Here is a 15,114-nt window from a genome sequence, read left to right as displayed (position 1 = left end):
TTCTGTACTCTCTCTTCCTGTACTATTTTTACTCTCCAAACCCTTTTAGATGTTTCTAGAGTATTTTTATTCTCTTTATACTCTTAATCTTGTCTGTGCTCAAACAAGTTTGTCACGCCCAAATACTGTATTGGTAAACTACAAAGAAAATTAATAACAGATGTGGAAAATTACTAAGCTACTGTTATATATATGTACAGTACTGTATATGTGTGGTGGCATCTAGAATAGTCACTGTATTTGCCTTTTGTATTGATGTCTTACAGCAGCAACCATAATGCTGACAAGAGAAAGTGGAAATACATTCTTATACGGCAGAATTTACACAACACCCAAGCATAGCACAGTATAGCTGCTGTGCTATGCATCCACACTCATGCTGTGTGGTGTGAAGTAGGTTCCTGTGTCAGCTGTCTCCACAATAAACATCTCCCTCACATTATAAACAATCAGATTTTTTGGTCCAATAGTAATTATATCTAAAGAAATGTGTGTCTAAAGATGGAGGCCAGACACTTCGGGCTAGCCTCACCCAACTTTGCAGGGGAAATGGTCTGGGGTATTGGATGGATATAAGCATACCCCAGCCAGCCTAAATTATATGCTTTACAAAATATTTCAATAGAGACCACAGAGACCAATTGTGAAATATTTGGTATGATTTGCCTTGAGTTTTTAGTGATCATAATATGTCTTGAGATCCGTAAAGCTGTTACAGTTGTTCCGAATAAATTTTTAGAGAAGGGGGAAGAGGAAGCAAGGGAAGAAATAAAGGAATGCCAAGACGGGATAGGAACGAGGGGGGGTCAAGATGGAGATGCAGTAAAGAGTGGGGAAAGTGTGTGCGTGTGTGGGGAAAGAAGAGACACCCCCCCACCAGGTGCAGCTAGGTACCCTTTATTATATATTACATATACAGTACTGTATTATTATTATATATAATATACCCCTCCTAGTATATAAGAGTCTGTATGAGGTTAGAAGCCAGACACTTCCGGTCAGCCTTAACCAACTTGCAGGGTGAATGGTCTGGGGGTACATGACAGTCATAGGCTAGTCGCAATTGAGGGGGTCAGGCCCAGTAGTGAGGCCCCCCTATTCCCTCTGGGCACTAACATTGAAAGGTAGCAAAGTCTCCTTTACCTTTTGAAAAAGTGATCAACAGAAGAAGCAGGGAAAGAGGAGGGAGACTGGGATATAGGGGGGGAGGGAGGTTGGCAAAGAGAGAGAGATGATTAAAATAAGTTTGTTTATTAGACGAGTTAATCAAGTGTTAACACTTGGCCACTGCTGCTGTTCCAAAGCATTGGACAACAGTGACAATGAAGCAAAATAAAGTTAGACATGTGTACAATGAAATACTTAGTTGGCTTTGGAGTAACATGTACAATGCATGCATCAATACATGTGTGTGTTTATAAATAAAGGTCATACTATTTATTTAATGAGAGAATTCAAATAATTAAAACTACACAGTCCTGCATGTTAAACAAGAATAATTAATGTTAAAATTGCTTACATACCAGAATCCATTAACCACCTGTATTTTCATGTTCAGTCATGCACATATTACACACTAACATTAATATTCGTAACTACACATTCAATTTTTTTAAATAAAATTTCTTTATAATTAGTATTCATGCTCATACAAACTTATGACCTCCAGTTAATATATATATTCCAATCCACATCAATTCTTTCCACTAATTTGCCTCGCAGAGGTGCAGCGCTGCAGCAATCCTCGTGCTCGTGTCTGTGTTGCAACTGAACAATATTCCTACTTCATTTTATTAAAGTTCTCTCTCAAATTATGTATATAAACCAAATTGTAAAAACTTTAGTAGGCTAACTGCAATACATGTAGTTCTATATGTCAATAACTTGTACATCTAATATCATTAAGTTCTAACAAACTGTTGCAAGTATGCAACAATTACTTCAGTGTGCTAGTCAAACAACCAGGTGGAATTTTACAGCACACAGTATTCCTTCCAAGTGTTCACTTGAAATACCAAAAATATTCTACCCCCTTTCAAGGCAGTCGAGTTCCTAAAGACAATGAGATCAAAAAGATAAGTGTCTTTGGCATGCCTATACAGCTTTAGTAAATACAGTATACAATAAATTTATTTACAGTACTAGTAAATTACTCTGTTTAAATTTTGAAACTATAAATATGGGTACTGAATAATAATCAGTTTTATGATAGTGCAAATTCTGTGCCAATTTTTATTTTTGTGCTTGTGTGCTCAAGCCAATAAATATGAAAGTGTAAAATGTTCACTGCAAGAGTCGAATCAAATGCAGCACGAGTAATAACCATTTTACAAAAAATCATTCCAAGCACTAGATACTTGTGAAACGCCTACTACGACTACCATAGTGGTAGGTGAGACTAGTAGTGTAGTTGGCAGTCAAGAAGTAGCACCACCAACCTGTAGTGGGGGGTTAAAGTGGTAGTGGTGGTACTAGTAAAATGTGACACCACCATAAAGGCAAGATAATTATCAGGGATAAGTGGTAATAATAACTGGTAGTTGTAATATTAGTAGGCATTTATAAGTTTGGTAAGTGCTAATAGTACTAACAAGAGTGTTAAGTAGATAGTATCGAGTGATAGCAGTAGTGGTACTAAACTTGATATATTAGTTGTAGTAATAGTAGTATTAGTAATAGTATAAAGGGTTGCAAGAATAGTGGCTTGAGGAAATAATGGCATTATAAATAGTTAGTAGTAAAGAGTGGTTAGTTCTTATCTATCACTGACTAAAGGACATAGATCTAGCGCCTATATGCTCTATCTCCTGACATTGTAGATGGAAGTATCCAAGACAGCTACTTCCTTCAATACATTCCACTTGCCAACCACCAGTACAGTGTTCAAGAATTTCCTTGCATCTCCAACTTTAGTGAGATTCCAGATTCTACTAATGTCTGCTTGTCCTACCTTATTTCAGTTTATATTGTTCTGCTTCAAAGACTTTTCTCAAATGGTTTACTCTTGTCCATCATATCTATTCCCTTATGTATCTTTAATGCAATGATCATATCCCAACTGTTTTGTTTCATCTAAGGTTGTGAGGTCGAGTTCCCTTAACCTGTCTTTATAACCAAAACCTCTCAATACTGGTACTAATTTATTTTAAACCTATACTGTACTTTCTCAAGCTTCCTTATGTGTTTCATTAGATGCAAGTGGCTTTTTGGTGCTGCATACTCCTGGAAAGACCTCACATAAGCAGTGTACATGAATTTTAAAAGACTACATTTAATTTTAAATGCCATGATATGTTTACCAACTTCCTGTATGCCACTGACATTATCCTTTTCATATAAATTTGCATGTGTTGAGATTATATCCACTCCCAAGATTTCTTGTTTCTTTTAGTTGCACTACCCTCATGGTGTAGTTGCCAATAGGTTGTCATCATCCCCCCCCCCCTCTCCCTCCCTCTATTTCTCTAACTAAAAATAATATATATCTATCTATCTATAGATAGATATCCTCTCGATATCGCCCAACTTCATTACCTAATACTTATTTCAAATAGACTTTCTGCAACCATTTACCTACTGACTCCTGAAGTTTGTTAATGTCTTCCTACAGCACCCTACAGTCCTCAGTTCTTACTCATTAACTTTCCATTATCAGCAAATATTTGCCATGTATGAGCTCACTACTCTAGTAAGTAGTTAACAAATTAGAAAAAGAACAATGGTCCTAGGACAGGGCCCGGGGAACCCCCACTTTCCAATCCTCGCCAACCTGACATATCCTTTCTGACTATGCCCTCTTGACACTCCATCAATTACACCCTTAACCATTTCAGTGTCTTATTATTCCCACTTGTCTATCTTGTATATTAATCTATTGTGAAGAACTGTCACAAAACCTTTCTGGTACTCCAGGAAGTCTACTTATTTTGATGGGTGTCATTATTCAATTTAACAAGAAAATTGTTGTAACTGTTACAAAGCTTACTCTTTCAAGGTAAGAATTCATCTTTTCCTGATGATTTTTTCCAGTATTTTGCACAAAATGCATGTTAGTAACATTGGTTATAGTTAGGTGCTTCATGTCTGTACCTCTAGAATATTATGACTATTTGGAGCTTTCTAATCTTCTGAAACTTTCTAGTCTGTTTTAAGGTACCAATCCTGCAGTTTCCTTCAGTAACTCCTATTGTCTTTTTAGCTCTTCAACAGTAACTTTAATTCTAATGTTTCTGGCTGTCAGTTGTCACCTCTTCTTGGATACCAATTTAGTTTCAGTTTGTACAATACCAGCAACAATTTGCAAGTAGCAAAAGTTGGCAACAGCAAGTTGGCAATTTTAAGTTGGTAACAGTGAGTAATAGCAATAGTTGGTAGCAACAGTAGGCAGTAGTAACAGTTGCAAGTAGTACCAGTATTATTATTATTAATTCCTGGCCATAATTATGGCTACTCTGTCCATCAGTATAATCAAATAACATTAGGAATGGCTACCATTTAAAGGATTAAAGCTCTACAAATCTGCAAGAATCATGCCAAATTCATTATCTGTATGATCCATGTCCAAGCCATTATTGGTCTCTCCTAGTTCTGTTAAGCAAATTCATTAACAGACCATTTTTGAAATTATTGATATTTATAAAAAAAACAGACTTAATACTTGTATAATTTATTTTAAAATGTTAATATAAAATTACTAATGGTAAAAATATTTTTACAATATAGTACAGTACGAAACTTCGTGACTGTTCATATAAAACCTTTCACCTGTATATTACCCTGAAGATTAAGAACTACGTCCCATAGACATTATATTTTAATGAAAACCTTATAGTTGCTTGATATTTGTTCATCCACATTACAATTTCATCTTAAGGAAGTAAATCATTTACAGCAAATCTTATTCTATAAATTATTGAAAATCTTAGCAAAAAAAACACAAAAGCAATATAAACAAAATATAAACACTAACCTGGTAGGCTCTGATAATGCCTTGCACTGCTAAGTGGTCATCAATAATATTATCTGTGACCGGTGTACCACTAAGTGCAGGCGTCATGGCTGGAGCTATGGATGCGAGGGATACATGATGCGGTGAGGGATCGGCTAGTGAAGGTGGTGCTGTGTATGCTTCTCCTGGACTTGCACCAGCAGATGCATTTCGGAAAAATGTATCCCACGACTGAAAATAAAATTAAATGTATTTTTTCTGAGGGGGGGGGGGGATGCTCTTTCACTACTTATGAGAGCAGACAATTCTAGGAAATGTTAAACAATGAATACTTGCTAGATTATTAATGGCAAAGGTGACCAATAGCCAAGAAATCAAGCACTGCACCAAAGAGATTGTTACCAAAGAGTAAAGAAACATTTCCTTTCACTTCATAGTTTGATAATTTAGCAAATATTTTATACATCTTGCTCTTTAGAAAAATATAAACCATGCCATTTGCAGCAATTATTGCCCAATCAGCACAAACATGTACAGAACAGTACGGTAATACTGAAAAAGATATTAGATGATAGGCTAGAGGTCAGGCATCATCAAGTAGCATGACACTCATAATCTGAAACTAACAGATCTGGGTTTTGCAGTCAAACACATGAAACAACTTTAATTACCTTCAGCACTTCACAGTTTTGCTACATAATGTTCCATCAAACACACTTTAAAGTTTATACTATTTTTGCCAAACAGGGTATTTTGAGTTGCCCTTACCTCAGCTTCTCTATCTCCTACAGTTGAATGCTGTATTGTCTAGCATGGTTACACTCTTGGTGAACACTTATTTACCCGGTATGTAAATATTACCATCAGCATAATTAACAAATGGTAACAAATAACAAACGTTTAATTTAGTTTCTGCTATTATGACTAATTTAATGACCAGATAAGATTTCACAGAATAGGGGAAAATACCCTCAACAAGTGAATTAATATAAAACTGAAAAGATAATTAATCTATATCTAAAATGGCACAGATGTTAATTAAAGATGTAAGGGAGGAATAAGAAGTTATAAAGAGGGAACATTACAGGGTGGAATGAGACAGCAGTTAGACTAGAGCCAAAAAGACTTAGTCATCAATGAGGGCTTAAAACAATTGCTTTACCGCCTTTCTCTGCACTGAACTCGTGCACAAAGCAAGTATAACCTTACTGTACAAAACCTACTGCATACTCAGATCACAAATTTATTCTTAAGCACAAAAGGACAATTAACTGCAAAGAGCAGAACATCTCTGCTCTTTCATACCACTAGTATCAATTATATGAATGCCTGCCTTGAGTTTTCTCTTCAATAGAAATTGGGGTTGTCATATATATATTACAAAACATTAAGGAAAATGCCTACTATAAAACCAAACAAAGTGCAATTAGAATCTTAATCAGATGAGAACAAGAGAATTTTGATTTGAAGAGTGGAACAGCTGTAACAATACTTTAAGCCCCAGGTGAAAGCAATGGAATGTGGTGCCATTCAGTGTTTGCTGGGATTTGGTGAACATGGGAATATTTAAGCCATGTAAGAAATGCCAACTTATTTTATAACAACATATGAGGAATATCTAAAAGTTGTGAATAAAATTTCAAGTTTAAATCTAACATGTAACTTACCTGATGTACACTTTTAGGATCATGAAGCCAAGCAGTGTACATTTCTTCTACATAATTTGAAGAAGAGCCATTTAGGAAAGGTTCTGCAGCAAGTGCTGTCGGAGGGGGTGGAGCTGAAGCTTTTCCTCGTACACCACCTATAAGCCAAGCTTGTACTGTTGTTACAGAAGACCCTGGTGGTACCCGTGACAATAAATGTGACAATACACGTGCCCTATTCATTGTGATGAGGGTTCTGGGTTATGCTGTAAAATGACAAAAAAAAAAAAAATTAAATGCAATAGAAATAAAAAATTACAACACCAGTATATTAAAATTTAACTGAAAGAATGTTGTGTCCAACTTATCAGCAAATTATGCTGTAGTGACAACATTATATACAAGATAAAACTAATTATAAATATACTATACAGAAAGGGAGTACAGTTCCACAAATAATGAACTATCTCCTCTAACATGGCCAAACCCAGAAGGTAAATGAATGGTTAGTCAGTCTACAGTTTACATTCTAAGTTTTGCTATTTTTCCACTTCCATAGGGTTCAGATATCAAATTATTTAAGAGACTCGTGTATTTGTAGAAAGACGTACGCTATCTCTAAATTAACAGAAAATGTCACCACTGCAGGCAATAAATAATGCTATGCTATTTTGCATATTAAGAAAACTTAATGGACATCTGGGCTCAAAGAACGAGTTGCCAAACATGTCTGTCAAGCTTTAGTTTCTAGAGACACCGGGTAACCAAAACAAAAAAATACTATTTCCTAGACATGTACAGAGCTGAACATCTTAGAACCAGGTACAGCATTTGCTGCTAGGTAAACAGTGGTGTCAGGTAAAAGGCAACATGATCAACCATCAATGTCTTTTTAGTTTTATGTACACTGTTTTACTGTTCCTTTAAACAGTACTGTACTCCTATTACCCTGTAATCTACTATACCTTAGAGTAATATTTAAATGGTGAACAATATAATAAAAACACAATTACAATTATTACCGAGGTTCAAAGTAGAATTTTTACAAAGCACTATAGGTAATAATTTTTTTTAAGACGCTGCTAATTGCGTGCAACATTTCAGGCAAACATAAGATTAATGAATGTGTTTAGGTAGTCACATTTGAGGGAAATACTGTACTTGATAGTACGAGATGTAATTTAACATACATTTATAACAAAATTAAGAAACTAAGCAAATGATTGCTTCATAGTGGTAATGGTAAAGCATGCAGACTATGTTTAGATTAAACAGCTTTTGTAGTAAATATTAAAATATATTTGCAGGATTTAACACTGACAATAACAATTGACAATTTGAAAGAAATAAGATTTATGCTACTTGGCGTGGCAGATAGTACATTTCCATCTTGTCTAGCAAAGGAATATGGGTTCTTCTATTCAGGTTCCTTTATCCTAATATATGGGAAATGATTTTAAATTTTTTTCTTGTTACCTTTTATTTTATTTATTTTCCACAAGTTTACACACAAGTTTATTTTAGCCATTTTTATCATTTATATAAATAATTAGGATCAAGGTTTATAATAAACTGTATACTGTATAAGGAGGCAAATTCTAATTTCTGATCATATTAGGTTGCAGTTCAGTACCATCACCTCTGGCTTGGTTTAGTTACCGATTGTTGTGTAAACGGATTATGTTAAATAGTTGGGTCTTGTCATCTTTTAGCTACATGCTTGTTAAAATGAATAAAACTTGTGGAAAACAGCATTTATGGTATTGCTTGCAGTAAGGCACTAATGTCTCCATACTGTTTAGTTACATATTTTACAATAAAGTTAATTACCAATACATTATGGTGGTTTGCTATTACATTATTAACAAGTGTTGCCAAATAATATTTACAGTTTTGACCATTAAAGTGATCATTATTGCTAGATAAAAATATTAAATTCAGTGTCAAAACTTGATTGCTTGCACTATGTCGGATTAATGTACGATAATGAACTTCTTAATAAATGTTAGAGAAAGCTTACTACTTTACAAAGTTTGGAAATATACAGCATACATTGTACTATAATGAAATAGTAAAAATTAATAATTGTCTAGAAAATACTAAATTTAAGTAAGAGAATATTGCACATGAAGCTAATAAGATGTGACAGACTAACAGATACAACTTGGTAATGTTCTCCCTTGGTAAACTACTCTATACCCACATAACATTTATTTATTTATATACAAGAAGGTACATTGGGTTAGAGAATACATAGCATAGTATTTACAATCTTGTAAAGCCACTAGTACGCGCAGAATTTCGGGCAGACATTAACATTGATTAATTACATCTGGTAAATATGGGTTAAGAGATCTTCCCTGCTCCTTGACCGCGAGGCTATAGTGACCCGACTCCTCTCGCTAACCATCGAGACTTTCTCCACATACTATACAGAACTGTGTATGGAGAAAGTATATAGGCTGGCTTACTCCATATACATCTATTCAACAGAATTTCAAGAATTGGAAAGTAACATTTAAATATTATGCAGAATGTAAATTATATATAGCTAATCTGCTCATCCTGAACAGTTTTTTCCATTTAATAAATTATATCAGAAAAGCCTCAATATCCTTGTGTAAGAAAATGTACACCAATGACTGAATTTAAATACAAAAACTATATGTATCAAGTAGTGACCAGCTGAGAGCAAGTCTGGTATTACCCGTGATGGCACATCTCCAACCGTGATCGTCATGGTGCCAAGATGCTCCACCACAAGCCTCTTACAGTTGCCAACACCAAGTCATGCACATGCATAGAGGACTCTACATTTGTCCATGCAAACCTATGCCCATGTAACACAAACGAGGAACAACGGGTTCAAGCTCAAGCCATGAAGGAGGACAGAAAACAGGAGATGCTTTTTCACCCACAAGGTTTTAAACACTTGGAACCGCCTACCCGCAGAGGCCGTAAACGGCAAAACTCTGCTCGATTTTAAAATACAGCTGGCAAAAAATGATCAGGGCAAATGAACGGGAACCGTTTATAAGCCTTCGGGTTCCTGTCCTCATCGAGGCCACTAATATTATTGGCCTCGGGTAAATTCAGGTGGTTCACCTTGACATTACTGCTGTCCAATACAGTGCTGGTTTCAACAAAAGGCTATTACATCTAACTACACAAAAGCAGAACCTAAATATATTTACCAACAAACATTGCCCATCTCTCAGCTTGCTGCTAACCTAACACACCAACCACTTACGGGGTAGACCAATCCAACTGGACTAAACCCAACCGAACCAAACCCAACCCAACCTAACCTAACCAAACCTTAGACTGACCCAAGACGTTCACGAGGCCCAGAGCAGCATCTCAAGGAGGTGGGAGGAGGGTACAGAGAGGGAGAGACAGGTGTGAGGGCCCCGAGGTAAGGTAATGGTAGGAGAACATTACGCAAGAGTGCGCGCGGGGCCGCCACCCATCCCCACCTCCTAGCCTTTCACCCCGGGGTCCTCCTGTCCATGGCTGGCCGCCTCCACACTTACCAAGCCCCACACACACACACACACATGTAGGCAACACAACCGGCATAAGAGGGCCGTCTCCTCACGTTTGTGACACTTGGATACCTGCCAAAGGTGTATTTACGGGTGCGTGTTGACAACCGTCAGCTGGTTACTCCTCCCAGTTTCTCTTTTTCCGCTATTACACTACTGGGTTTTATCCACTCGAGCTATAACGCGTGGTTACCAAGGCACGCAGGTGAGAAGTGGTTAATAAGGAAGTGGATGACGGTTGAGGAAGAGCAGTACTCACATGTTCGCAGCACGAGGTCTTCCCTCAGACTGGCGGGAGGAGCCCCGGCCTCACGCCGTCATGACAAACTTGACACTCCTCTATGTGCTTATAAAAACTAACCTTGGCTTGCTTATTTACCTTCAAATCATTCATATTCTTTATTTAATGAAAACCTACCTTTCGATTTGTTTTATTTAGGCCTTAGCGACGTAATAAAGAAAACATCAGCTCTCTCTCTAATATGACTCTTACCACTATAGTATTGATATTAAGCGTATCTTATTTATGTAAATATGGCAATACTGTGCCTTTGAACTTACAATAAAATGTACTAATTAGCATTAAAATAGACAGGAAAAGTTTGTGACGAAATGCGGTTACTTTTAGCCCAAGTTGGGGTTAACAAACATGGCGGCTTGGCGGGCGATTTAACATACTTCATGAGTTCATATATTTGGCACTCCATTCATCTTCATCATCTCCAGTACAACACTGAGATCTGAGTTCCAGAATTTGCAGACCTTCGAACACTATATAAACCTAAGGATTATCGAGTTTAAAGACTCGTATAATGCCATACAAGTAGGCCAACCTAGAAAAAATAAATATACAAAATTTATATTGCTTCACAATACACTCAGAGGCCAGAAAGCACGAGTTTAATGAGCTATGACATGTTTAGAACCGATAACTATATGTACGGGCAACATAAAACATCCACTAGAGTGTGACATTGTAATTGCTAGAATTAGGCTTGGATATCGATATCTATATGGCAGTGGCTGCAGGTAATGAGTCCCCCCAATGGTGAACATTCCAATTGTAAACTATGTGAACAAGAGTTAGGCCATATTCTCCATCACTATATCTGTGACTGTCCTGTTATCAATGATTTCAGACCAAATGGTATGAGGTACTTTGAGCTCTGTAACTGCTTCAAACACTCGCGAATACTGGAAGATATTCTTGTGCTGTACCCAGATTTTGCTAGTGCTGACTAATAGATCAGCCTCATGATCTCTCCTGATTCCATGTATGACTAACCAACCTGTTATATTATACATACGAATCACATTTATATTTACGAGTTTAGTCATGTTTAAGTGTACTTTTAAAATCTAATACTCTTATATAAAATTAGACTAATTTAAGGTAGATCAGGCGGTTTAGCCTTAAGTTATATCAGGTCAAATAAATTAAGCGACACTCGGGTTGGTATATACATTAGAATTAATATTTGTTTTATGGGAACACAAATATTACCTCTATGGGGTCTAAAATCAGATACATCAGGTAGATATGGGGATATCAATTTAAATACTTATAACCAGTTTTGTATCTCCACTTCGTTCTTTTTCATATAGAACAGGGTAGCAGTGTGCACACTTTGGTTGTACCTCAGCTTAATTTGTTAATTTAATTTGTTAATGCCCGAAACGCTATGTGTACTAGTGGCTTTAGGTATAATATGTACTATCTATAAATCCAGCATTATGTTTGTAAATCAACTATGTATGTACTTTCCTGAATAAAATTTATTTTACTTTACTTTACTAATAAAAAAACACGATCGCTTATCAGATAGAAAGAATAAAAGACTAGTTATCTATTCTCTATCTGGATAAAAGATATCTTTGTAATTTGGCTTCCCACAAAGGTAATATTTGGGACCCCATAGAGCTAATATTTGGGTTCCCATAAAACTAATATTAATTGTAATGTACAGTATATATATCAAACCCGAGTGTGGCTTAATTGACCTGATATAACTTAAGACTAAACCGCCTGATCTACCTTAAACTAATCTAATTTTATATATGAGTATTAGATTTTAAAAGTGCACTTAAAAATGACTAAACTCCTAAATATAAATGTGATTCGTATGTGTAATATACTGCAATAAGTATAGTAGTATGGTATAGCTGCAGGTGTAAAATATAAATATTTACCAACTATCCAATCATATGTAAGTCCATCTCACCAAAATCTAATCAGACAGATTACTTACTCCTAATCACAATACCAAATTACACATAAATTGCGCATGGTCTTAACTATGTCTCAGGAATGACGCACTAATCTTATATACGTTGTTGAGGATCATATCAAAATACATATTTCATGTTTAACAGTTACACATATAGGTGGTAGCATACAACAAACACATTACAAATTACTAGACTGTGAGCCAACGCTGCTGTAAATTCCGGTACCGCAAGTAGCAATACTGTTATGCCAGCCACTGCATGCATTCTCCATCGATAGAGCCGCCTGTCGATCGGTCGCTACTTACCATGGTCGATATAACGAGTATGACTCTTATATGTTAAGCTTGGAGAAGCTTCACTCTTGACTGCCATAGACATGGTGAACAGTAGCCAGAGAGACATCATATAGGGCAAGCTGTCTGATGACTGTGGAAAATAAACAGTAGAGTATATGACGTACATATATATATGTCCCTTATAGGTAGAGTGCTGAGAAATCTTGGGCCCTTAATTCTGATAAAATTGATCTCAATATACATATGACACCTCTGGTTTTCAACGGGGGCTATGTTTGCACTTCCTGCCATACCTCCTGGTATCACGTAGTTATTTTCATGTTCAGATTTGGAACCTGTGCCTCTAATATTTCCCAAGTATATATTATTACGTATCTATCTCGTTGAGTGGATTCTGGCCGAGTACCAATAATTTTTTGACCAAGGAGTCATAAACGGGTCGGTGTCCGCCCTCTTGCTGTAACACTTAGGTGCCCGAGTCGACCGAAGCAACGGGTCGATTAAAGAACCGGGTCGACCCAAGCACCAGGTCGACCCCGGCACCCAAGCACCGAGTCGACCTTGGCACCCAAGCATGAGATATGAGATAAACCCGGGCTCCGAGCACTGCATCGACCCAAGGTCGATCGACACGCGCACTGGGTCGACATGGGAACCGGATCCATCCAAGCACCATGTCGACCGGATGGACTCCGTCACCCTAACAACGCCAAATGCCCCCATACAATTTTAACAGTTAGAAAACAAACTATATAACGCCGGTGAATGATGTGAACCTAACTCCGGCTGATAGATGAAGACATGGGGGGGTCTAGCACTCACTATCTTTCAGGCACGTGTCCTGGGAACATACTTCATCGATTGACAACCAGTATGTGTCGGGGAACTCTTCGCGCTCTCTCACCACCAATTTCACTAAGTCTATTTCTTTTGTTTTGTGTTGCAGTTGCAACCGGCACTGATGTCGAGAGAAAAGGTAATTCACAGTAGATCAGACATTTACTACCACAATTACTACAAATGCATGCCTTCACCACACAAATGTCAGTAGACTGACGGATCTCTGATACTCTCCAATAATAACAACGTAACAATATATTCATAATCCTTCATTAGTTACAAAACAACATGGATGATTAGGATGCAATTGGTTAAGCGAAGAGCTAGTTCCCTTCCCCCAACCCTCACAGTCTCTTATATCTAAACCCACTCACAACCCCACCCCCTGGCTGGAACTTGCCTTAACACACGACACAATGGCAATGAAGCTCATGCCTGGTGCTTATAAATGCTGATGAAATGTCAAATAAACATATGAATTCAATTATAGGATTGAGGGCCCAAATATTATAAATTAAAATATCTGGAATTGTTATTAATGAATTATTGCCCAGAAAATATCAGGTAGCATGGAGAGTAATGAAATGAAAGTAGAGAAAACGTTGCTAACAATGAGAGACATTAATAATGGCCAGATTGACTGGGAAACAACGAATGGATCTGAGAGAGGGGATAAGAGAGAGTAAAGATTATAGAAGTAGGAGAAAGAAATTTCCTAAAGCAGAAAGTTTGAGATGAAATATAGATACGGACTGCAGCTAACCTAACATAACACAGAATGAAATGAACATAGCGAATTGATTGCGAAATGCCAATGTGGGGCAGTGACTTCTACGTTATAGTCTTATGAATATGTTGTGGTGATGAAGACTAGACAGAAAACAGAGGAAACACCGAAGCCTAACATTATATAAACAGGAGTACCGGAAGGTGAGATAATTCCCAGTGAGAATACATGGAAAATAAAACTCGGGTGAAATACAACACAAGACATGACAGACTACACTGTAATTATGATTATCATTTATAACGAGAAAATGCTTCCCATCCACACCGATAATTTTATTTTACTTAAAAACTCTGGCACAAGGGACAGGTGCATGGCGTATTAATAACACTAGGGAACTTGCTTGTACATGTACCACCATACATATCTTGAAAGTTTCAAGACGATACAGGAAGGTGTTCACCACAAATTATGGAAAGAAAACAAGGGTTCGGAGAGATGTATATGATATCTCTCTGGGGATATCCTATGATAACACCCAGAACGTTGAAGAGAGGATTCACATCCGACGGTTACTGGTCAAGATATACCGGGTTCAAGAGCTGGAGCTCCGCTGGATGAGCACATACATACATGTACACGCCCCTCACCACACTCATCCCATTCCTCACCATACTAACTCATCAAGCATAAACTAATACGTCTCATTTTGTACACTATGGTCCCCAATGTACAAATTACTGTGAAAAGTATCGACTCACAAATATCCAAGTTTTCTATGGGTACGTAGGTTACGTGGATGGGTTGCTTGGATTAGGTTAACACTTTGTATTTTGTACGTTGTGGCAAATCAAGAGAACGGGCAGGTCTTTGAGTGTATACT

General features: G+C 37.0%; 1 protein-coding gene across 11 annotated transcripts in view; it reads right to left on the bottom strand.

Moving 5' to 3' along the window:
* Positions 1 to 10,477, bottom strand: part of Ogdh (oxoglutarate dehydrogenase Nc73EF) — a 59,474-nt gene extending 48,997 nt beyond the window's left edge. For 5 of the 11 annotated variants that reach the window (XM_045743521.2, XM_069334625.1, XM_069334622.1 and 2 more), the window contains exons 1-3: positions 10,399 to 10,469; positions 6,616 to 6,860; positions 4,970 to 5,179 (exon numbers count right to left, since the gene is read on the bottom strand). In XM_045743521.2, the coding sequence (XP_045599477.1) occupies positions 4,970 to 5,179; positions 6,616 to 6,837 (432 nt within the window). In that variant the 5' untranslated portion in view covers positions 6,838 to 6,860; positions 10,399 to 10,469. Of the gene's footprint in view, positions 1 to 4,969; positions 5,180 to 6,615; positions 6,861 to 9,923; positions 10,039 to 10,211; positions 10,379 to 10,398 lie in introns of those variants that run through there. The other 6 variants (XM_069334621.1, XM_069334626.1, XM_045743520.2 and 3 more) reach the window with 5 other exon arrangements.
* Between the last annotated feature and the right edge of the window lie 4,637 nt (positions 10,478 to 15,114).

Source organism: Procambarus clarkii, chromosome 31 (genome assembly GCF_040958095.1).
Source record: "Procambarus clarkii isolate CNS0578487 chromosome 31, FALCON_Pclarkii_2.0, whole genome shotgun sequence".
In the NCBI taxonomy this organism is placed as follows: Eukaryota; Metazoa; Arthropoda; class Malacostraca; order Decapoda; family Cambaridae; genus Procambarus; species Procambarus clarkii.
This window is presented reverse-complemented; position numbering and strand designations above follow the sequence as displayed.